This window comes from Aptenodytes forsteri, unplaced genomic scaffold (genome assembly GCF_000699145.1).
Source record: "Aptenodytes forsteri isolate BGI_AS27 unplaced genomic scaffold, ASM69914v1 Scaffold18, whole genome shotgun sequence".
NCBI lineage: Eukaryota > Metazoa > Chordata > Aves > Sphenisciformes > Spheniscidae > Aptenodytes > Aptenodytes forsteri.
The window spans coordinates 655,423-678,555 of record NW_008795135.1 but is presented as its reverse complement, the minus strand read 5'-3'; the positions used below and the strand labels follow the sequence as shown (position 1 = coordinate 678,555).

Genomic DNA, 23,133 nt, shown 5'->3' with positions numbered 1-23,133 from the left:
CAGTTGGGGTCAGCTGTCCCGGCTGTGCCCCCTCCCAACTTCTTGTGCACCCCCAGCCTACTTGCTGGTGGGGTGGTGTGAGAAGCAGAAAAGGCCTTGATCTGTGTCAGCACTGCTCAGCAGTAACTAAAACATCTCTGATTATCAACACTGTTTCCAGCACAAATCCAAAACATAGCCCCATACTAGCTACTGTGAAGAAAATTAACTCTATCCCAGCCAAAAACAGCACAAGAGTTTTGCAGTCTTCTAAGAAACTAATAAGCAGCCTGAATGATATTTTCAGGAACAATTGGAACTTGTTGACAGTGCTAAAAATTTGAAATTCCATATTTTAAAGCAATAACTGTTTCACATAGTGAGACAGAGGATGTAGCATTTTAGATGCCTGTATTTAGACTTTAAAATCAGCCATATGGGACAGAAGGGGTCCCTCTGGAAAAATATTCGTTTAACTCCTGATAAATTAGTCATTTTTGCTTGTTTATTTTAAAGGACAACATACACAGGCATGTATTCATGGCAGATGAATTAGCTCCTATATTATGAGTGTGCAGTGTGGTTAGTGTGAAACATTTACACCACCCAGCTCATCAGAAACCAGTCAGATCATTTGTTTCATTTCAGCTGTGCTCTTTACGTGTACATGGGGCCTGGGGCAGAGGGAATTTCAAATCTCTCTTTTCTCATATATAAAGTTGCACTTCTTTTCCAAATCCTGACTGCTTTAATCACTCTGTTTTATTAACAAAAAAAATCCACAATGATGTCTAAGTCAGTTTTCATTTCTGCTGAAGCCATAACCACTAAAATAACTGGAAGATTTCTCCCCAGTTCAAATGACTTTGGTCAACCTGTAACTATAACAAAACCAGCTTTTTTAATGGCACTATTCATTTCTGGTCCTGACAATAACACAAAAAGTTCAGAAATAATCAGAAATAGAAAAATCATGTTTTCAGTCAATGCAACTATTTGAAAATCTTCACTGATTCATTCACTTTACAAGTGAAATGCTCTGTGAAATTTTTGTTTCACTTAGTTCAGCTCACTTCCCCCTCTTTAAGCAATACCAATATCTCTTTAAACAAGTATTAAAACGTATTTGACTCAGCACTTGTTAGCATCTAACAGTTCTGGGTCCTGAATATGGGAAAGACATCAATAAACTGGAGTGATTTCAGCAGAGGGCCATCAAGAGGGTTGGGGTTGGAGCCCTTGCCCCGTGTGAAGAGGCTGTGGGAGCTGGGTTGTTCAGCATGGAGCAGAGACAACTTTGATCTAGCAGCAGCCCCCCAGTGCTCACAGGAAGGTCACTGAGAAGATGGAGCCCTATTCCATTCATGGCACAAGGACAAGAGACAATGGACATAAATTGAAACAAAAGAAGTTCAGACTGAATATACGGAAAAACAAATTTCACCCTCAGGACATTCAAGCAGTGGAACAGGGCCCCAGAGCATTTGGGCAGTGTCCATCCTTGGGGGTTTTCAAGGCTTGTCTTGGTAAAGCTCTGAGCAGCCTGGTCTGACCTCACAGCTGAGCCTGCTAAGGACAAAGAAGTGAATTCTCTATATGTTAGTCTAAGCATTCCTGAATTGGGTCATTGATGCAGTTTATGAGACACCTTTCATATAAGAACATCTCATCTACATTTAGGAAAAAAACATCCAGTAAAGCAAGCATTGATGGTTTCCCCACAATAATCACTGTAAACTGGGATGCTTCCCAAATTCCTTCCTACAGAAAATGAAGAAAAGCACTACATTTCTGTCCTTTGCCTTTCTATCTCCTCTCCGTTATCTGGGAGTGATTTCCAGTACATCCTGGCCCTTCCCATTCCTGATCCATTCTGTATTATTCAGAAGCTTCTATCCAATGATTACCAATTTCCATTCGTGTCTTCCCTCTCTGTGCATAATGTACAGTCAGGTGCTGGGACATAAGGTTGACTGCCTGTTCCATCACTGCTAGAGAAAATAATTCAGTATGTGCTACGTCAGGCATCTTAGTACAATCTTGGCTCATGAGCAGGCTTACAATTAACTGTCTATAAAGATACAAGATATATATATATCATTTATAAAGATGATATAAAATTGTGTCTCTTCATTGCTAAATAGGACCTTTGCTTAATAAGAGGTGCATTGGAAATAAAAATATGTGTGCTTGAATGTATTCAGCCTCAGCTTCCATCCTTTAAAACTGCTCTCTCATCTACAGAAGCCAAGACTGTGAAATTGAAGTACCTGTATGTGCACTTGAAAGATGAAGAAAGTCTTTCTGCAGGCGTTTTCACTTGGAAAATGAAGGCGTATTTATATGTACTACCCTTTCAAAACGTTTTCTGAGATAAAGTTATTCACGGAATAATTTCAACACGTCATTCTTGAGCCTCTTAGATCTCAGACTGAAGATTATTTTCAAACAGCTCTTTGAGAACAGATTTCCAGAACTCGGGCTGAGAGAATTGGTATTCCTTGGACAGATAAGCTGTATATGGTATGTTCTGTCCTTGAACAGGGAAGTGTGACTCTAATTTCAGGGTTTTTTGATAGCAATATTAATTTTCAGATGAAATTCAGTATCCAGATGCTTTGTACATTTTGGCCTTTCCTCATGTGCCAGTGATGGTTAGCTTATTTTGAAATACTCAGCAAAGATCTTAAAGCATCCTTGCACCAGGGATTTATTGAAGAGCCTGCAGGAGGTTGTTTTAAGGAGGTGAGGAATCCTGTTGAATCCAACACACATATTTATTTTGCACAGCAGACCACACGTATCAGGGTCTAAGTAAGCACTTGGACACCTGATTTGGCAGTAAACTCCATCAGTTGTATTCCTTGCTCATATTTGCTGCCATTCCTGTGCAAAACTTTTTTCACCTGGTAGGACATGGCTCTCGTAATGCTCCTGGCATGGGACTGAGGCCACGTGGAGATGACTTTCTCAGTTTCCCCATGGTGGGTCAGTTGCAGGTCACCCTGGGAATCCCCCCAAAGCGTACGCAGGTGTGTGCTTGAGTGGGGACTGTGGGACAGCAAGGTGACGGGAGGCGAGGGGACTGGAAGGATTACTGTGATAGCAGACACAAGTCCCCGGCATTCCTGGGCTGGGGCTGTACCTTGTGCCCCCCAGGTAACACAGCTTGGGGAACACCGGGGGCCTCCTGATTACAAAGGCGATTAAAAGTAAGATAGATAGCAGGGGTGATGTGCTTCCCGGCAGTGCCTCAAGTCAGTGCAACTTCCTCGCTGACTAGTCTTTATGGAAAAGGATATGAAGCATCTGTTTTTTGTAACAGATTGTTTTGTTTGGTCTGACTGTTTACTATTATTAGTAGGCTGGTTTCTCTATAGTACAGGTTTGTCAGGGAGGAACTTATTTAAAAACACATTTCTTGGTCTGTCAAGGAACTTTTACATGTATATCAGTGAAGGTAAAATTTTTACTGTGCCAGGACTGGAAAAGCTGCTTGACAAAGAGAAGCAACCTAGTAAGGAAGATCTTGCTTAAAAAATGGTACGCAGGACCTGATCCATTGAGTCTATCTTGGTAGTCCTATTAAATTCAGTTTGAACTTACTGAGGGCAAAACTCATTTGAATATAATGAGACTACTAAAAAAAAAAAATTATTAGGCTTGGTCTCCAGACCTGGAAGTGAAAGAGAAAGTCAGCAGATACCATATGCAGTCTGTAGTGGATCTACATGCATGTAAGCACACTCACTGTGCATGTAAGCACACAAAGTACTGACACTACAAATAAGTTCATTTTCTGCACTGTAGTGTAATAGAGTAAGTTTTTCAAAAACACTTGCAGGAACTGCCTGACTCTCCTGGTTAGCCAGGGGATGGCACCTACCTAAAATCCTGTGGTGTTTGTGAGAAGTCCATCCTTCTGTGTTATAAGTACATCTGAGATCCTCTCCTAGGAGTACAGGTGCTCCATCTGTTTACATACATACACTTATATAGATTCATACTGCCAATTCCTCATGCTTCAGTCCTTACATAGACTCCTCTGGTCCCCATGAGCTCCCGTTGCTTCCCTGTGCAGTCAGCAAGGAGAGCGGCCGGAGCAGCCATGCATTAGTCTCAGCTTCCACCCAAGACCACCCACCCACATGACTGCACAAGCTACCTTAAACTCTCCCTGTGATAATGGAGGTGTGTACATTACCATGAGGAAATGGGCATGTTCTCTGTCTTCTATATATGTAGATCCATACATATTCTGTGCCAAAGATGCTGTATTCATATTCAAGCTAATCCTGTCCATTTATTTAGGAAAACAAACCGTTTACCAAATAGAAAATCAAAAATCCCTCTTTCAAAGAGAGTTGTGGATCTTTGAGGGGAAGTAAACATGTCTAGGAAGGAAGCTTTTTAAATTGAAAGAGTTCTCTATCTAAAGGAGGTGTAAAAAGCTATGCTCTTGCACAGTTTCTAAAGCCAGTGAACTTAAATAGGAACTTAAAGAAACATGCAAACTGTGTTGCTGTTGTTCACCTCTGTGATATGACCTCCCAACTCAAGACTACTTACTGGATCACTGAACTGTCAGTGTGTTATTGTACGGTATGTTTTCATAATGCCCCACACTGCTGAAGTGAGCAGGGATATAGCAAAGGTATGTGGTTTTAAAATGGAATTTTAAAATTACCTTAAATTCCTTCATACACAAGGGTTACTCTTTATATTTGAAAAATACTTGGAGTCTTTTAGCAATTATATTACCTGGTAGCTGGAAAGCCACTTTTTTTAAAGAATAAAAAAATCTGATATCAGAAGCCTGTTTGGAGCCTAGTGCACATCTAATTATCTTTCTCGGTCTTAATTATTTAGCAAGTGCTAATAAACGGCATGTATCATGACACTCATGTTTAATAAGCATATAAATTTAATTGATTTTTTTCCCTCTCTTTGAAGACTCACAGACACGGAATTCAATCACAAGGCAATGGCATTATAACTTCCAATATAACATCAGGTTTTAATAAGCCTCCTGTTTGCTGCACACATGTGCTTAAGACTGCCTGGAAACCAAATCAGCAGAGAAAAGGGATTACTTTAGATTACTTTGAAATGTGCATTGTTTGAAATGGCCTCTGGTGACCAGCTTTCATGAATGGCTGATTTTACTTGTGGGGCACGTCATCTGGCTCAATTATACCAGGGTCTTTTGTATGACAAGTGCACTTCTTGGCTGTGTTGAAATATGAAATTCTAAAACAAAGTAAATCAGATGGTGAGAAATAAATTTAAGTAACTGTATATTATTAGAAGTTTGTAACTTAGCAGCAGGCACTTCTTACTGCAAAATATGTGGGAATTTTCTTTTAAAACTTTCACGGATTTGAAGTTCATATAAAAATACTGGTTTTAATTTTCTTTAATGTTTTGTTCAACTATACGAATAGTGTTAAAATCAAAGACATCTTTTCCTTTTCTCAAAGACAGATAATTTCTTCTACCATTATGTATTTTTAAAATGTTATTGGAGTTTGTTGTTCTACTCTGACATATGAAAAGTTGGAAACTTTTACCTACTAAGAATATCCTTTAACCTGTACAAAGTTATAAAAGTGGGTTAGCAAGTGTGTATTATACTTTCAAGTCACTGCAGGCTTTTTCCTTTCCTGTCTGTAACTGTTTGTGAAATTACAATGTAAAAACATAATATAAGGTTATGATTCTCCCTGCCTGCAATTACATTAAATTATAGTTGCTTTAAATTAATCTAGCCTGAGGCACTGATGATACATCATTGTAATACACAGATTACATTTGGAAGGTGAGCAGATAACTGACTGATTAGTAAAGTGTGTTGGAAATCCAATAGGTAGTGATTAGATTAGACCCAAATAGGAACTACATTCTTTGTGTTCACTGTAAATCCTATACTTTACAACTAAGATTAGGGGATTAACCTTTAAGAAGAGATGGTAGGTCTTGCTTTCTCCTGACTTCTGCTGTACTATAAATGTGTTTCCCATGGCTGCAGGCTCGATATTCCCACAGGAAACTGACCCGCAGATTTATGTGGTCGTGCCTGGTAGTCTGAGATTGCAGTGTTTGGCTTTTAAATACAAGATAGAAGTGTAAGATGTGACAAGAGCATTAACATTACTACACTTAAAACAGTCATCTGTCAACAGCTTTTTCCACTTAAGTGCTTCACTGTATTAGTGAAATTGAGAATTGTTATTGTTGTCGTTGGGTGTTACAACCCTCTAGTCATGAAGGCAATATGATTTAAGGAGAGATTTAAGACTTCTGAACTGCTAGGTTGCTTTGGTGCAGATGAACATCTCTCCTCCCTGACCTTTTATTATGTAATCTCAATCTGTCTGCACAATCTTCATGAAATTACTAATCATCTCATGAAATTACTAATTTTGTTGGGTCTCTAAGCACACACCTGCTATGGTTCAGACTATGTAGTCTTTGAGGGGTCTACCCACCCTTTGACATAAACATCAAAGATGATTCACAGAAGCTGTATATGTGTGGCTGAGAAAACCCCTTTCACTCCCTTTCACCTTGGAGTTTCCATGTATGCAAAACATTCGTGAGTAGAGCAGCATTGCTAAGCAGACACATTTCACTTCAAAGCAAAGAACTGAAAATAGTAGGCATAAACCACTGAATCTGACCTTTGCAGGAGCACTGGTGGGTGAAGCTACCTCCAGTTAACATGATGCCAATGACTGATAGTGATTTCTGGCAGTATGAGCAGACTGAGAGGTTTTTGAAATGCCACTGACCAAGTGCCCACCAATGTGACCAACCTCCAAGGTCATATTGGAAATGAAAAACTGCTGTCAGTAGCAGAATCCCTACCCTGCTTTTTACAAATAGTCAGAATTCTTGTTGTCCTTTGCCTCTCTATTTTTCTTATGGAGAGTCTGATTTTAAGGAAACAGATAATGCTGGGGTCATATTCCTGTGAAAACATTCATCAAAGTTAAAACTGTCAAGTCAGCAGGTCACAGGTAAAATACGTAGAAAGATAATGCTCCTCTGCTTGGGGTGAGGAAGGAAAGCTCATTTTCTCGTGGTGATTGATATCTAAGGTTTTGTTTGTTTGAGAGGTTTTATCCATTTATTTATCAGAGAAACCTGTAAGAAGTTATCCAAGATGTTCTTTTGCATAAAGGAAATGAGGCAACTTATAACTTGCAATGACAAGGCCTTCTGCTTCTTTTCTGTGCTTTTGATATATTTTTTTGCAAGTTCCTAGTACTTGTCAGCAAATCTCAAAAATGTCCTAAGTAGCAAAATGTTCATTTGTGGACTATATCTTAATTATATACAACTTTGTAAATTTTTGGAGGCAGGGAAATCTAAGTACAGAGAAATAATCATTTGGATACCGGATAGTAATGAGGAACAAAACAACCATAAAATTGCTACCGCATTAGGAGTTTCTTGATTTAGGATCCCTGTGGTGCCTTATCTTCTCAATTTGCTGGGCACATTTATTTTAATATCAGGGGGAAAGAAACCAGAATTCTGGTTTTCAAGCTCCACAATCATGGTCCACTTTATTATTAGTATTATTATTATTACTGCTCTTTCCTTTATTGGTCAGAGTTGATCCATTTTTGTTTCTAAGGAAAGGCCACTAGAACAGCGGGCCTTAGCCTATGACTTTGGATAATGTGATGTCCTCAATGTTCATGCTCAAAAGAAAACACCAACGTTGTGGTGCAGAGAAGACAAGGTTGCCTGCCTTTTGTTACCACTTGGTCATGAATTACTGATGTGGGGCACTGCATAGCCCATGGTATTGTGGACAGACATATGTCCAGTATCCTTACTCATAATCCCCACATTTGAGTTCAGATTTACAAACAAGAAATAAATCTGTTCATGTAACTCAGATTCCCTATGCAAGGATATGTGGAAGCCACATTTGTAGAATATTAATTATGAAGAAGTCCATACATCTTTAAAGCTTATAATGGAGTATACTTCTGGATACTCGGTGCCCTGTTTCATAAACAAAGTGTATGATTCTGGACAGATTTTTATTGGCCAAACACAAAATGGCACTTTAAGTGAACATAGTAAAAAATGTGGACATGAAAACAAAGTGGATTTTCAAATGGAAAATGGTCTTTTTTCAAAACTGGCTGTCTTTTCTTGTGTTCCAAATTAAGCACTTTCAGCCAATGCACTGAAAAATCTTAAACACTTCTTGGCCAAAATGAATATAAAATCTACGAATAGTTTCAAAAGATACTATTCTACCTTTTGTTTTTCTTCCTAGTCACTGAAAGATATTCTCTTAAGAGACCAAGAAATAAAGTCCTCCTAGTTTTTATGCCACATCACATGAAGTGGCACTGTAGACTTTCTTTGCAGTGCCCTGCCAATGTAATTCAAGTTTCACGGGTAATTAATTCTCCATGCCAACGAGTCCTTGAACTGCCTGTTATAATACCAGCAGCATAGAACCAGCTAAAGATCCAAGTTTTCAGATTTTATCCCATGAAAGGTGAGTACAAACTATGAATCTGTGCTCCTGTGAGAAAAAAAAAAGAATGACCGAAAGAAAAAATTACATCCAGATGAGGAAAAATAGTTTCTTTGGATTTCTCTGGTTTTATTTATTTACTGACTACGTTTCAGTTGTCATAGGTATGTTCTATAGGAAAAAATATAATTTCAATTTTCCAAATAGCATATATAGAAGTCATGATCAGCACTTGTTTATTTGGCTAGAGAAAAGCATTTTATAGTACTGTCTTGATTTCTGAACACTGCACAAAAAAATTTAAGTTTACTTCCCCATGTGAATTCGGAAAGGTCCCTTTTAGAATTTCTCCTATTTTTGCCTATTTCTCAAGACAAATTACAGTGTCTGTAGGGGCACTTGTAGACTACCAGACAGTATCCAACACAAATATTGCAGCCTTGTCTTCCCTATCAAGCCTGTATTTTGACAGTTTTCTTTACTTCATTTCCTTCTAGGACTGGGAAACAGGCTGTAAGAGGACAAGTTGTCAAAAATCACCTTTTAACAAAGATTTGTCGTATGCAAAACTGAAATAGTTACAAGCAATAAAAGGTGGCATTACTGTGCTCTTGTGCAAGAACCATTCAATGAAACTTGGAACATTAATTTTATATGTGTAGATCAGTCTTGATATTTTCCTTTATCCATCAAGAGGAAAGAGTTAGGGTTAGAAAAGAAACACTTAATGCCCTTTTTCCTAGAAAAGAATTGCTTAAGGTGGCCCTAACTTGCTAAAGCAAAAGGATTTTTTAAAAACTAACTAATATAGCCCAAAGAGGGTGAAATGAAGAATAGTTGTTAATGTTCGTTTGGATTAGTGTAAATTTTATTAGCACTGAGGTGTAATTGTCAGGAACTTGCAGTTTCGTACTGTGGGGGATTATTCAAACACGTTGGTGCCAATGTTTGCTCAGTGCAGTCAGGATGACTGCGCTTTCTGGGTCAACATTGTCTGAAAAAGTTTGCTGTACGATACAACTGAGGTAAGAAGCTAAACATTGAGTATCACTTCACATAGCCTTTCATGCTTTGTGAGGTGAGTCAAAGTTTTGCTATTTAAAGATCAGACATTTAGAGAAATTGTATTTCTGCTTTTGCACCAAAAGCATGTGGTGTCAGAAGGCTGACTTCTCACGTAACCCCATTCTTTGGGGGTTTTTGTCCACTTTTATGCGACTTGGAACAAATACATGGAAATTGAAGTATTTTTAAAAGTCAGTCCAGACTAATTACACACCTCCAGTCTACTTACCTGAATGTTGTGTAATCACCGAAATAGCGTTTAATGTTAAATGCCGATCCCCTGTATTGGCTTTGCAGTGCTCTAACGTTAGTCAGAGGCTGGACTGTTTGCTGGTGCAGAGACAATGAAAGACAGGATTTCTCTGCAACAGACACTTGGATTTTCCTTTTAAAGACGTTCACACTCTTCTGGTGTAATTACAGCCTGCCAGAGTGAGGAGCATGAAAGTGTTTAGCTTGCGAAGCTTAAAATAAAAGGTGTATGTGAAAACAAGAACACGATCCTTTTTCTAGCAGTCCAGCACCAAGTCCCATCCCCTCCCTCTCCTGTGGCTTCTTCCCCTGAAATTTAGAGCACCTTCCTATTAATGCATTTTTAGGTGAGTGACGGGGCCCTTTTTGTCTTCTGTGTTGCTCTCATTCAATTATTTCTGCTTATTAATCTGTTTGTAGTTAATGTTGCATGTCTGAATACGAAGTCTCAGGTGTGGGTGCACAGATCATCTCATGAATTATGCTCCAGTCTAATTATATATTGTGCACCCCAGTTCCCATGCAGGCTTCCCCTTGGGCAGACCTCTTGAATGTTCTTGGGCTTGGGTGGTTTTGTGGGGTTTTTTTTATTGACCGATGTCACCGTGCTTTATCCATAGTCCCAAAATAAAAACAGAAGAAATGTATGTGGCAGGTCAATACCCTGGAGGCAGCAGGCATGACTCCGTGGTTTCTTTCCCACCCCCTTCCTTTTTGCCCCCAGATATCCCCTCCCTTCCCTGGTGTAACAGGATGGTTTTGCAGAGCTTCAGTCAGTAATGCCAAAAATGTTAAAGTGTAAGCGGCTACCCATTCCTCCCCGGGCCAGTCAGTCATTTTCAGTCGCAGGTTTAAATCTGCTGCAGCAAAGCCAAGCCTCTGTGCTTGCATCAGGTCTTACAAAAGCAAGGCTGTTTGACTGACAGGCACGGAGAAGGGGTTCTGATAACGTACTAAGCCGAGTCTGGAAGCGGAGTATCGAGGACAAGGCTGTGCCAGAGGTACTGTGCATTATGGATGAGGCACTCAGGTCTGTCGTTGATTGACTGAGGGACAGTTACGCTCTTTCACAATGCTGGGTAAGATCATCTGGACTGTCACTTAATATGAGCTTTCTTGTCAGTGGGAAGACGACTTTTCACTCAGTGTTCCAATGCAGATTGCAAATGATAGCCATGCTTTCCCCTCTGCTTTGTAAGGCTTTAGTCGCTCATGCAGGTGAGTTAACCTAAAATAACTTTATCGCTTGCCAGGTGCCATACGCTGGAATTAACTTATACTCTCAGAATCTCAGGCTGACTATAACCGTTGGAAAAGCACTTGCATTTGATGACATAATATATATGTCCTTTATCTCCAGCAGCCAAGGTGCCATCTAACCGCTGCGTAGGTATGGTATTAAATTAAGGAGGTGAGCTGAGGGGAATGAAAATTTTTTCTACTCTTTTCTTTCAGGACAGAGAAAGAAGCTGTAACAAACAGTTCTGGAGACTTTGAAGCACAGCCACAGTGCTGAGGTCTTTGACTGACAAGCCTTCTGCTTTCTTCTTCTTACAGGGCTCCTCCTACAGATGTTCTGAACACGTCTGCATCCCAGCAATTTTTTACTGCGCCCAGGTACTGAATGTAAGGAACAAACTGCATAAAAAGAAGCGTGGGGTGTAGAAGAAGGAGCACTGTGAGGAGTATATCAGAAGTCATGCCTATACAAAATGCAGGCAGTGGCATGACTTCAAGCAAAAATTATCTGAGAAAGCGTAGTTGCAGAATGACCGAGTTTATTCTTAGAAAATGACAGAATAAAGCTCTTATTCAACAATATGGCTTATAATCATGTTAAATGGTATGTGTCAGGCTTGACTTCCCTAAGTGTCATCCTTTCACTGTGTGACTGGGAGTTTATTTACTGCTTGAACAGAATTTCTTTTCCTCCCTACAGGTCTTGAAAATTAGAGCTCAGGCACTTTTGGATCAGTCTTTTCATTGAAATACTGGAACTACTATGAAGTCTTCTTGGTTTGCACTCATCTTGGCAGTGCTCAGTACTGAACTGTTAACAAGTCACTGTTCCACTGTCAAGTCCCCGAGGTTCAGAGGACGTGTGCAGCAGGAGCGAAAAAATATCAGACCAAATATCATCCTTGTACTCACAGATGATCAAGATGTGGAGCTAGGTGAGAAATAATTGTTATTTGCTACTTTATTTCGTCACGTGTCTTTCAGTAATTTCTGCCAAGCAGAAAGTACTTTAAATTCAGAGGAGGTGCTGGTCCTGGAACAATATCAGAATGTGGGACAAGTTTGGGAAATGAGTTAACAAATATTATTTAATAGCATTCATCACATTTAATTACAGACTTTAGGAAATACATGCTTATCAAAATCTGCCATGGAAGGCTTTTGTCACCACCATAAAAGTATTTAATAATACATGCAAGGTTATACAGGTAAAAAACTTGCATCAAAACCCCTCTTTCACTTTATGACTTTCTGTAGCATTTAAAAAGTTGAGCCTTATGAGATTAACCTTTCCCTCAGTGATGTATAGGTATCTATATTCTCCACATATTTGTCACATGCATGTATGTCATCTGACATGTTTATGCACACAGAAAAACTGGTCTGGTTTCAGGACATAAGCTTAATATTTCTATGAGTTATTAAAATGCTTAAAATCCATCTGCTTTAAAACTATGCTATATGTATAAAAATAAGATAGTTTTGCTTTCACAAGTATACTAAATATCTGAGCACAACCTGGACATACCAGCCAGAAGTGATTATCACATATTTTTCTCAGGGTGGAAAAAGTTAAAACACTTGGATGATGTTCCAGGAGGCCTTTGAATGTTTTCCATTAAGTAAGTTAGAAAGATATTAATGGTAGTTATGCATATAACTGATTTTTTGGTTCACTGCCCAAAGCAAAAAATCAAGGAGAGAAAGAGGATCATTTTAGGTTACCCCCAAGCAAATATTTTAGTTTTGGGGGTGGGAGGTAAGATCAAAAAGGTGAAAAAATGGCAAATCAATTTGAAATTAAATCTTGCATTCTTAGTGTTTTTTAATGGCATCATTTTAGGTTACCCCCAAGCAAATATTTTAGTTTTGGGGGTGGGAGGTAAGATCAAAAAGAAAAAATGGCAAATCAATTTGAAATTAAATCTTGCATTCTTAGTTTTTTAATATGGGATATGTTTTTAATAAAAGTATAGTGAATTTCTAAACAAAATGCCATATGACATTGAAAAATCAAAATGCTTCATTCCAGAAAACTTATACCAAAATTGTTCATTTGTTCTAAAATCACGTACTTTCAGCGAGAAAGTTGTGGACAAAAAGTGGTCTAGATCTAAAAGCAATTCTTTAGTTGCTAGCATTTTTGTATTTGTCATGATGCAATAATAATTTACATAGTCCTTCAGGGTTGTGAGAACATAATTAATAAACTATATTTTGTGACTGAGAGTTAGTGCTTTTATGCAGCAGAGCTCCAAGACCAGGCCTTTAGATCTGAGCACAGCTTATCTTTTTTATTTCTCACTCTTTCAAATGTCTGCTCTGTTTAGCTGTGCTGCATAATGAATGACTGTTCCCGGCTCTATTTTTGGCCTAAAATACAGCTATTACAATAGGAATGCATTTCTTCTTGATAGAGTCATTCTGAAAATTTTGTTTAAAGGGTCAAGTCATGTCTTCCTTTTTGTGATCCAAAAGAGCCTACTTTCTCCAGGGCACCGGGGAAGGTAGGTCAGCAGAGACATTCTCTGAACAACGTTACTGACTTGCTGTCTTCAATCTTGCAAGAGGGTTTGCAAGTGGTGAAAGAGCAGGAAGGATGTGGCAAGCCACTTTGTTCATACTGTGGAGCTCCTCTCTTTGAAAGCTGCTCTGGATGTTTGCAGGGCGCTCTGGCTCCTATTAGCAAGCAGTTGAGCAATAGCCTGGATGTGTATGCATTCTCACTGCATTGAATGAAGACACAGGTTTCCCATTTTCATAGATCATTTTGCAGGAAACAGGATTCAGCCCCAAGACTTACTGTACTGCATTATTTGCACTTCTACTAATAAATCATTCTGCTTATCTGAAAAGTGAAGCCATACTGTTTTCCATGTGTGAATTATCCCCTCGCCCTTCAGTGATTCCTGAGAAAAATCTTGTTTCCCAAAGGTCAATGGGAAGTAACACTTTCTGCCACAAACAGAAAAAAGCTTAGGCATTGCTATCCAAAAACCACAAGACTGAAAGTCTCTCAGTATGGATTATTTGCTATTGTATTCCCAGCACGAACATTCCTAATAGCTCTTCTAAATGAATGCTTGAACATAAAAGCATATAAGGTACGTTATAAGCTTCAGTCAGGAAGAATTTGTCTCCAGAGCATGTATAAGCATTGAACCAAAATATTCAGCTGTCTGAGTGCAAATGATAGACAGGGGAGTTATCCAAAGTAAAATTTGCAAGAGGCAGGGAGCTTGCATTTAGTTAGTGCTCAAAGCATAGGAGTATGCACATCTTCCTATTGATCTGCACCATCCATCTGAGTTTTGCATTCTGAATGCAAAGAAGTTCAGCAGAGCTGCTGTCTCATTCAGCTTATCAGATAAAACCCACAAATTGCTCCACAACTCCAGTCAGTTCCTATCTATGCTGGGAGGAATGTGGCACAGAGGAAGATATTACTGATCAGCTGGTGGATGGCAACTTAAGCGATATAAAGCAGCCTGGCCCACAGCTCTTGAAGAACCTCGGCAAATACTTGGGCCCAGAAGCTGGGAAGTGACTGGTTAAATTGTGCCTCTGTGCCCTTGCTTTCCCCCACCAAGATCCTAAGGGTAGAGAAATAACTGCCCAACACTGAGGCATCGTGCTCGTAGAGAAATAACTGCCCAACACTGAGGCAAATGGGCATCTTGCTTAAGGCAAAACACCAGCTCCCAGAACCCAGAACTGCCCAGAACTACTGCCCCCCTGCAGACAACGTACTGCTGCTCTTCAGGGCAGTGGCCCCAGCTCCCACTGGGGTCAGGTCTGTACTCTGTTCAGGCATTAGTACAGGTATTTCCAACTTTTTGCTCACTCTTTAGTCTCTTCCTCTGTCCTCCAGATTCTCTATCACTTGCACACATCAGTACCTCAAATCATGATCCCCCCATCATTCTGATAATCCTCACTGTGAATAATATCTTGCGTAATGTCAGAAAGGAGTCAAAACTAATGAATACGTTGGTAGTTCCAGTGTTTCTAACCGAGCCCTTTAAGATGTCAGAGAAGTGGGAAAAGGTTAAAAAAAAAGAGGGAAAAATCCATCTGAGACAATTACTTTTTTCTGTACCCTTGTTTACAGCCTAATGCGCCACCCAGTGAAATCCATACAAACCATGCACTGAGTACTGCAGTGGGTGAAGAGATCACAGCATCATCTAGATAGATCATACCTGGCATAATTTGCCTGGTTTGATTTCCATCGTCACTAGAACTTTCGAAGCACTTAACAACATAAGCTGAAAAAATGGGGATGTGTGCTGAGATCTGCGAAAGTCCACCACCTTCCTGGGGCCTTGCATCTAACCCAAATAAAGACAAGGTGGCTCTAGCCATCCCTTTGTAGAGATGTCCACCTGTGTTACGCCTGGATGAAAATCCATAGCAACTTTAACACTTGTTACGAAACCTTGGTTACCAAACATATTTCTTGATATATGAGAATAGACTGAGAGGTGACACTGAATTTCTTGCCTGACAGAACTTGCTAACTTCTGTGTCCAAAGTGGCTGTTCCCAGTTATCTGGTTCCCCTCAGGTGCTCCCCAATCAGTCATGTAAAGCATGAGTGTCCTGCTGTCAGACAGCGCCTGAGTACGTGTGCCCTGAAGACTGTGGGCCAGATGGTAAAGAGCACAAGCTGTGAGGAGAGCTACAGACAGCAAAGGATTATAATTTATATCAGCAAGTTTTATCTCCTGCTTATGTTTTGTTTTCCAAATGAGGAAGTCTCACCTGCTTTGAAGTGCCTATTCCAGAATTTCCAGAGGGGCTAAATCTATTATCAGTGTCAGTAAGTGCATACCTGGAGGAAAAACTTACTCATAAACAGCAGGTTTGCAAGAGCAGAGGGCTGACCAAGCAGAGGAATGAGGAAGTGCTCTAACAGCTACTCATTTATAATGCACAGAGGCATGAAAGTGCACATCAGGTCTGCTGCTGTTACCGTGCATTAGTGTACCTGAACAGAGCACTTTCCATCTGAGAACCTACCAGCACTTTACAGCTGAGCTCTCAGTAATAAACTGTGACATTTCAAAAATGGGAGAGCTATGGTAAAAACAAAACAAAAAAAAAACAAAAAAAAAAAAGAAAAAGCCAGCCTGGGGTCCGAGATAAAGACATGTAGAGTGAGGATGTTCTCTCATTTGACTTTTACTCAACAACTCAGTGAAATGCTCCCACTCATACAAATGGAGACCTTTGTGTTCACGGACCTCTCAGTTACTCTCCTACTTCTCTGTATCTCTGAACACACGGGTTTTGCCTGTATTGAGTTCAGGAAAGCATGAATGCAGATGCTCTGCATTTAGAAAAGAGGGTCTGTGAAAGAGGAAGAGTCTAAAATTATGGTGACTTATATGCAAGGTATTAAATGTATCCTTAAAGACACAGACATTGGTGCTGCACCAGGAAATGCTGAAGAGCTAACCGCCTCTTCCTTTTTTTCATCAAACAATTTTGATGCAAAAGATTTCATAGTCAGCACTGACTCCCTAGCCCCAAAATAAAACAGAGCATGCTTAAGTTTAAATAGTAAAATCATTTGTAAGATTTTACTGCTTACACCTAAAGTTGATCCTCCTTGGCAGTTTTGTGGCTTTACAGACATGTCTTTCATATTCAAAAAAATAATTTTTTTAATTTGGTTTTCAAGTGACCTAAACAAAACCACCAAGAAAAACTTTTATTGTATCAATGGAACCAATGAATTTAAATTTAAGCCCACTGCTGTCAACTGTGTGAAATTAACTGTGAAAACAAAGGAAAAAAAGAAAGTAGAATTCCAGAAACCTCTTTTTACCATCAAAATTGTGCACGTATTACAATTCACAAACGTGTTTCCTGGACACATACTCCCATATCCACAGTTCACCCTCACCTTTCAATCTCTGCTCTGTTGGATAACAGAAAGAGCAAAGTTTGACAGCTGTCAGCAAACACTGACAGACCCTATCAGGAGCTGGTCAGTCTTTCTGCAATCTGAAATCTGCAAGCCCTGCCTGTCTCACCTTGTTGTTCATGAAGAGGTTTTGAAGGATACAAAAAATGTCTTTGTTCTTTAAACTGGATCAGTACAGTTTCTTGAGAAAGGTGCTGAATTTTGCCAATATTTTTTGCATACAAATCCACCCCCAAAAGCTGATTTTGAACATAGTGCTTCAGTATCGGAGCCAGACATGCTGATCCTGCATCCAGAGAAACGTCCCTCTAGAAAAATTTTCTCTCTCTTCTCCCCTATCTCTCCCTCCCTCCCTTACTTTCTTCCTCTCTCTCGTTCTCCCTCTCTGATTATCTGATAAAATGGAAAGAATTGTAACACATAATTGCTAATCTCAGAATTTTACATATTTTACTGTCACATTGACTAATGATGTAGTCTGTGTAACATACTGTTTTCCTAAGCAGTGTTTGAAGAACTATTGATCTATAAATTTGATACAGCTCTAAAGCTTTAACATTGTATTTCTAGATTAGTCTGTATTTTAATTTTGTTTTGAAGCCTGAGAAAAATATTTTTGGTGACATAATAAAAATCTTATGTTTTCTCCTAAAATTACCTAAGCTACAGAGTAGTACAGACTGATGTCCAAAGGCAAGCTAATCACTGATACTTTACTTTTAATGGCATAGTAGCAGCCAATATATTCTAACTATTTTTTGCAGCAGAGTGATAATCAGTACCTCTTATTGCAGGGTCCTTACAAGTGATGAATAAAACCAGAAGGATTATGGAGAATGGAGGGGCTTCTTTTATCAATGCATTTGTAACCACCCCGATGTGCTGCCCATCGCGTTCCTCCATGCTGACTGGGAAGTATGTTCACAACCACAACATATACACCAACAACGAAAACTGCTCTTCTCCCTCATGGCAGGCTACTCACGAGCCACGTACCTTCGCCGTGTATCTCAATAACACTGGGTATAGAACAGGTAAGAGACAAATCAACAGTAGTTCTTTGTTTAAGGTGAAGATGACAGATATTCAGCAATGGGTTTCGAATCACTGTCTAAAATGAAGTGACTATTGTCCCAAATTGGGTTTACAGAGCAGAGATTTACTGTTACGGAGAGGGAGGGTAGTACTCCCTGCTGGTCCAGATCCACAGCTAACGGCCATGTAAAGAAACTCACTTGTAATGGAGCAGCATATTTTCACCTTTGGATGTCCCAGGTGGGAAATAAGCTGTTGGGCAGTTACACCTAGTGCGAAAGAGGTGCATTTTAGTGGCATTGTGGGTCTGAACTGGCAGTTCCAGCCATGATTATGGTCAGTATTATGGCCTGCTTGTGGACAGCTGCTAACAGTTATGGAAGAAGATGTCGGGGCCAGGCTGGCGACTGCTGCCAAAGACCTCACAGGAGCGAAGTGCCTGTCATGGGAGTGAAACAAGGTGAATGGTATAATTTAAACTTTGCCATGGGGTGATATTTCATTTGCATTTTCTGAAAAGGAATAGAAACATGCCTTTAAGAAGGATTGTTCTGCTGTGCACCAGTAAGATTTGATAGTTTTCTTGTAAATTCCTGGTGGTTTTCCGTAGTCAGGAGATCCCTTTCCTGTCTACAAAGAACTCTTCTTATTCCTCCCGTCTGCGCTTCAGCCTGATGTAAAACCTGATTCATTTCTGCATCACCTATCCCCTAAGATTCAATCTGTAGACGCATTAGGCTCCAGCCTGACTTCCCCTTTGCAAGGTACAGGAGTTGTGCGAGGTCATCAGGGTGCAATTTGTCCAGAAGTGTCATTCGACTACAAAGACTCCCCTTTACAGGACCAACGAGGCACCGAACTCGGTGCCAACTGCGTTCCTTACAATGTAATTGGCAGCAAAGAGATTTTTCTCTATTAGCGGCTTAGGCACAAGAACAGATCGCTTTCAAAACATATAGCAGGCGAATGTCTCCATGCTGTCTGCTTGTCCTAATTCTCTTAATGCTGCTATATCCAATGCCTTAAATTTATCTGTTTGCTATCTTTTCTTCACCACACAGACAGCTCACTCTTTTTTCTTCTCTCTCTCTGTATCTGTAGTTTTGGAGAGCTTCTGCATCCTGTTTAAAAAGCAAAAACAGACAAATATTTAACTTCTTTGGACCTGGTGTTGGCTCTGACACATGTGCTGAATAGTACTTCAGTCTCTATTAAGCTGGTTTCAGTGAAGTTGCCATCTGAGTACAGCTCTGCTAAACCTGAGTAAGGGTCAGCATCAAGGCTTTGGAAAAGAAAAAGAGGGGAGAGAGAATTGACAATATCTGCTAGATTGTCGCACTGCTAAAAAAGGTGCTGAATTCACCCTAAAACATAAGCTTTGTCTCATGGTTTATGTCTCAGAAATCCTTTCTGCTTGATCTATGGCTGCTTCATGTGGGACCTGGCTTTCCTGTTCTTAAAAAAGTTAGTACCTTACTGATTTGTAATCTAATAAATGCACTACTAAATGCCTCATGCGTAAACTGGATAGCTCTGTCACTAGCCCCCTCTGCCCTTCTGGGGGTAAACACTCTGCTTTGGGTGTATCTTCTACACTGGCTTGTATTATGAAGGCATGTGGAGATGTCTACTAAATGCAGACTTGGCCCTATTAAATGGAAAGGAAAAAGGGGTCAAAAGAAAAGGAAAAAGAAAACAATCCCTTTCCAAAGGCAGGCAGAGAGAACATCAGTCCTAAAACTGTCAGGGTAGGTGAGTTTTAACAAGGGGCAGGAAGGAGAAAAAGGAAATGGAAACAAATGAAAATACTTGTATGAAACTCTGATTCTGACCAAGGTACATTGTTTGACCCTATAATAATATCGCCTCAAAGAATTTATCCATTTACTCCTTGCAAGATGAACCTACCTTCTAATTACCCCACAATTATTTTTTTAAGTGGCAGCTTAATTAACAGCAGATCTTATAATACATTTTTCAAGGACAGTGTTGCCTCATTAAAAAGTCATCAAAAGTCCACTAACCAACTAATAATCTACACTTCACAGCTAGAAAGTTTAGTAAAATTGTAATGACTCAAGAATACCTGGGAGTCAAGAATAATTGGGAGTGGAAAAGAGGGAACTGGGGAGAGAGAGTGGCTACATGCTACATAGACTAGTCGTGACTCTGTGCTGATATTGAAGACGCTGTGAGTATTTACCCTGTGCATTTCTACATGTTTTGAGAGGAAATCAATATCCTCCTCAATGGGAAACTGAGGTGGAGAAAGAGAAGTGAGTGACTCAAGGCCACTCGCAGTTTGGTAACAGTCCTGATGAGGCACTGGTCCAGAGAGCTCCAGTCCAGATGAGACAATGTGCAATACATCCAACCTGGTTCTCTGTTTGAAATGATGAGGATTTAGCTCTCACTTTTTGCATAGGATCAATTTATTATATAAGTCGGTGGAAATAAGGGGCTGGGGGAGTGTTTATATAGTGTCCTTACTTCTGTTCACTCCAAATAGTTTCCAACATCTATAAAGCATCCGCTGTCTAAACCTGCCGCAGCCTTAATTAAACCCTCTATAGTGCAATTGATCACATGTGGACAGACTGCTTATGAGGGGAGTCCTGCTGAAGCTACGAGGACTCCACGCAAGCACAGCAGGCCATTTAAAGAGAGGTCTGAACTGTGCTCTAATAAACTGCGGTCATAATTAGAGCCCACTGGGAAAACCTGGCAAAGAACAGAATGTTTTTTTCTTTCCTTTTTCTATTTTACTCTTCTACTCCTGTTCTACTCTGATGTGGCCTAATGGAGATGCTGCATTTCATGGAAACATCCCTTTTTGAAGATTATACGTCAGTGCTAAATCATAGGCAGGAACTGTGCTGAGTGCTAGCAGGGCAGACAATATTCAGAAACAACACTGCCAAACCAAAATCACTTTTGCTTCTAACTATCATTAAAAAAATCCCAAAACAATCAACAATGTTTCGATGTTTACAGTTTCCCTTACTCACAAGCTGTATGCTAATGCAGCAGTGAGTCAGCTGCACAGCTTCCTGATTGTTGAAAGTCCACAAAATTGGTATTATTAAACTAGAATTTGTAGGAAATAGCAGGGAAGACACAGTAAATAGGTAGAAAGAGAAAACAAAGCAACTCTGGAGAGCTTCAGAGACATGAGACATTTGTTTTAATTACATGGGCTCCAGCTGCTCATACTGGGGAGGAAAAAGGGTCACTCTGTAATCACTTTCAAATTTTGTGGAAATTGTGATAAAAGCTTGAGAAGTTTTCTTTCATCTCGCAGTTTTTAATGTCAGCAGACATCCCTTCAGCTGTTTAGATTCAGAAATTTTATTCAAAGGTTATTAGATGGAGGAGTTACAGATTTTGCTTTGTGCTTTCCAAAGTATTGGCTGGTTATTTGCTCTTCTTTCAGTCCTCCCTGCGGTACTGTTGAAGTCTCTTACTTTCTTTACCTTCTACTGTTCTGTCCCAGCCCTACAGCACGTAGCCTTGCCTCTCAGATGTGCTCTTCGGTGTTGTCAGTTCACACTGCCATTCACCTACACAAACACGAAGGAAAACTCCAGGAGTGCCCTACCTCAACCTTGGCTTCCTTTAGTAAGAAAGGAGGATTGTGCTACATCTTAATAACCGAGCAGTAGCCGAGCATTATCTTAGTATTTTAGAACAGAGAGCCATGCCAGCAGCACAGCCAATATCCAGGACACATAAATGCAACAATCATTTTATTGTTAAATAGTGTGTCACATTTTGTATACTGCGGGATTTTACGTTTTTACCAGCTGAAGTTTCATCCCTTTGCAAATATGAAGAGAAACGTAAGTTTAAAATTCTCAGCCTGACTTAACATGTATTCATTCAGAGCTCTCTCTGCTTAGTGTTACTTTATTACCCTCTAATCCTCACTCCTCTCAGCCTTCACAGCCAGCGTAACTGTGCAGGAGACAACAGGAGTCTGCCCTGGCTCAGCGATTGCTGACAGCCTCACAGCAGCACGCCAAACCCAGGACCAGGCTCTCACCTTATGGAGTCCCACCTGAAAGAATAGAGGTCACCAAATTAGGCAATTCTTTGCTTACATTTTTTAAAATTGTCTTTGGGAAGATGTATTTCCCAATATTTTTTTTCTTGCTCAGAAGTTTCAACCGACCAGAATAACATTCAGGATTCATGCATGCAAGTGTCCTGACAGCATTCTCAGCCTTTTGTGGGGCAAAAATGGTAACATAGCAAAGTTAAGCAACTTGAATGTTAATTTCTAAATGCTTGCATTTGTAAAACTCAAAACTCAAGAAGTGACTGGACATCAAGATGTCACTATCTGGCATGTTTTGACATTAGTCGCAGACTTCTGTGTAGCGATGAACAGAAATGTTCACTAGCTTGACATCTAGTTAATATGTTCAACAGTTCACGTCAGCTTCTGATGCGTGTCAGTTGACATCTGTCACTTACAGGTACATTTCTTAGTGTAGTGACCAAAGAACTAATAAAATGCCGAGATGACGAGACTGAAAGCTAAGGAGTATTTAAACTGTGCACCATTCCCTTCTGACACACAGGGACAAGTTAATCTTTCATAAAGGGAGCAAAAGCTATGCCTCCTGAAGGTGTGGGCAGACAATACGTTTCCTCTGGAGGCAAAGCCAGCGTGTTTCCTGTTCACAGCCTTACAGTACAATTCACTGCCAGCACACACTATTTTTAATCTGCATCGTTTCAGTGACCTAATTTGTATCCTGCCTCATGCACCCTTTCAAAACCGAGAGGGTGACAGAATATGATATAGGGGTGGGAATGAGTGAGCAGGGAATGAGTCCTGGTTTTCAGAATATTTCTAAAGTGAAAGTAAAGAAAGAGACAGAGAGAGTAAGGAAAGAGAGAGAGAATACAGGCTGGGGGATGAAGGGATTGAGAGCAGCCCTGCCGAGAAGGACTTGGGGGTACTGGTGGATGAAAAGCTGGACATGAGCCAGCAATGTGCGCTCGCAGCCCAGAAGGCCAACCGTATCCTGGGCTGCATCAAAAGAAGCGTGGCCAGCAGGTCGAGGGAGGTGATTCTGCCCCTCTACTCTGCTCTGGTGAGACCCCACCTGGAGTACTGC

The 23,133-nt window shown here is 40.1% G+C and overlaps 1 protein-coding gene across 1 annotated transcript in view; it reads left to right on the top strand.

Moving 5' to 3' along the window:
* The window catches only part of SULF1 (sulfatase 1), a 130,980-nt gene that overhangs the window by 55,323 nt on the left and 52,524 nt on the right, over nucleotides 1-23,133 (top strand). The window contains exons 5-7 of the mRNA XM_009278418.2: nucleotides 11,258-11,419; nucleotides 11,742-11,976; nucleotides 17,767-18,006. Of these exons, the coding sequence (XP_009276693.1) occupies nucleotides 11,805-11,976; nucleotides 17,767-18,006 (412 nt within the window). The 5' untranslated portion in view covers nucleotides 11,258-11,419; nucleotides 11,742-11,804. The remainder of the gene's footprint in view (nucleotides 1-11,257; nucleotides 11,420-11,741; nucleotides 11,977-17,766; nucleotides 18,007-23,133) is intronic.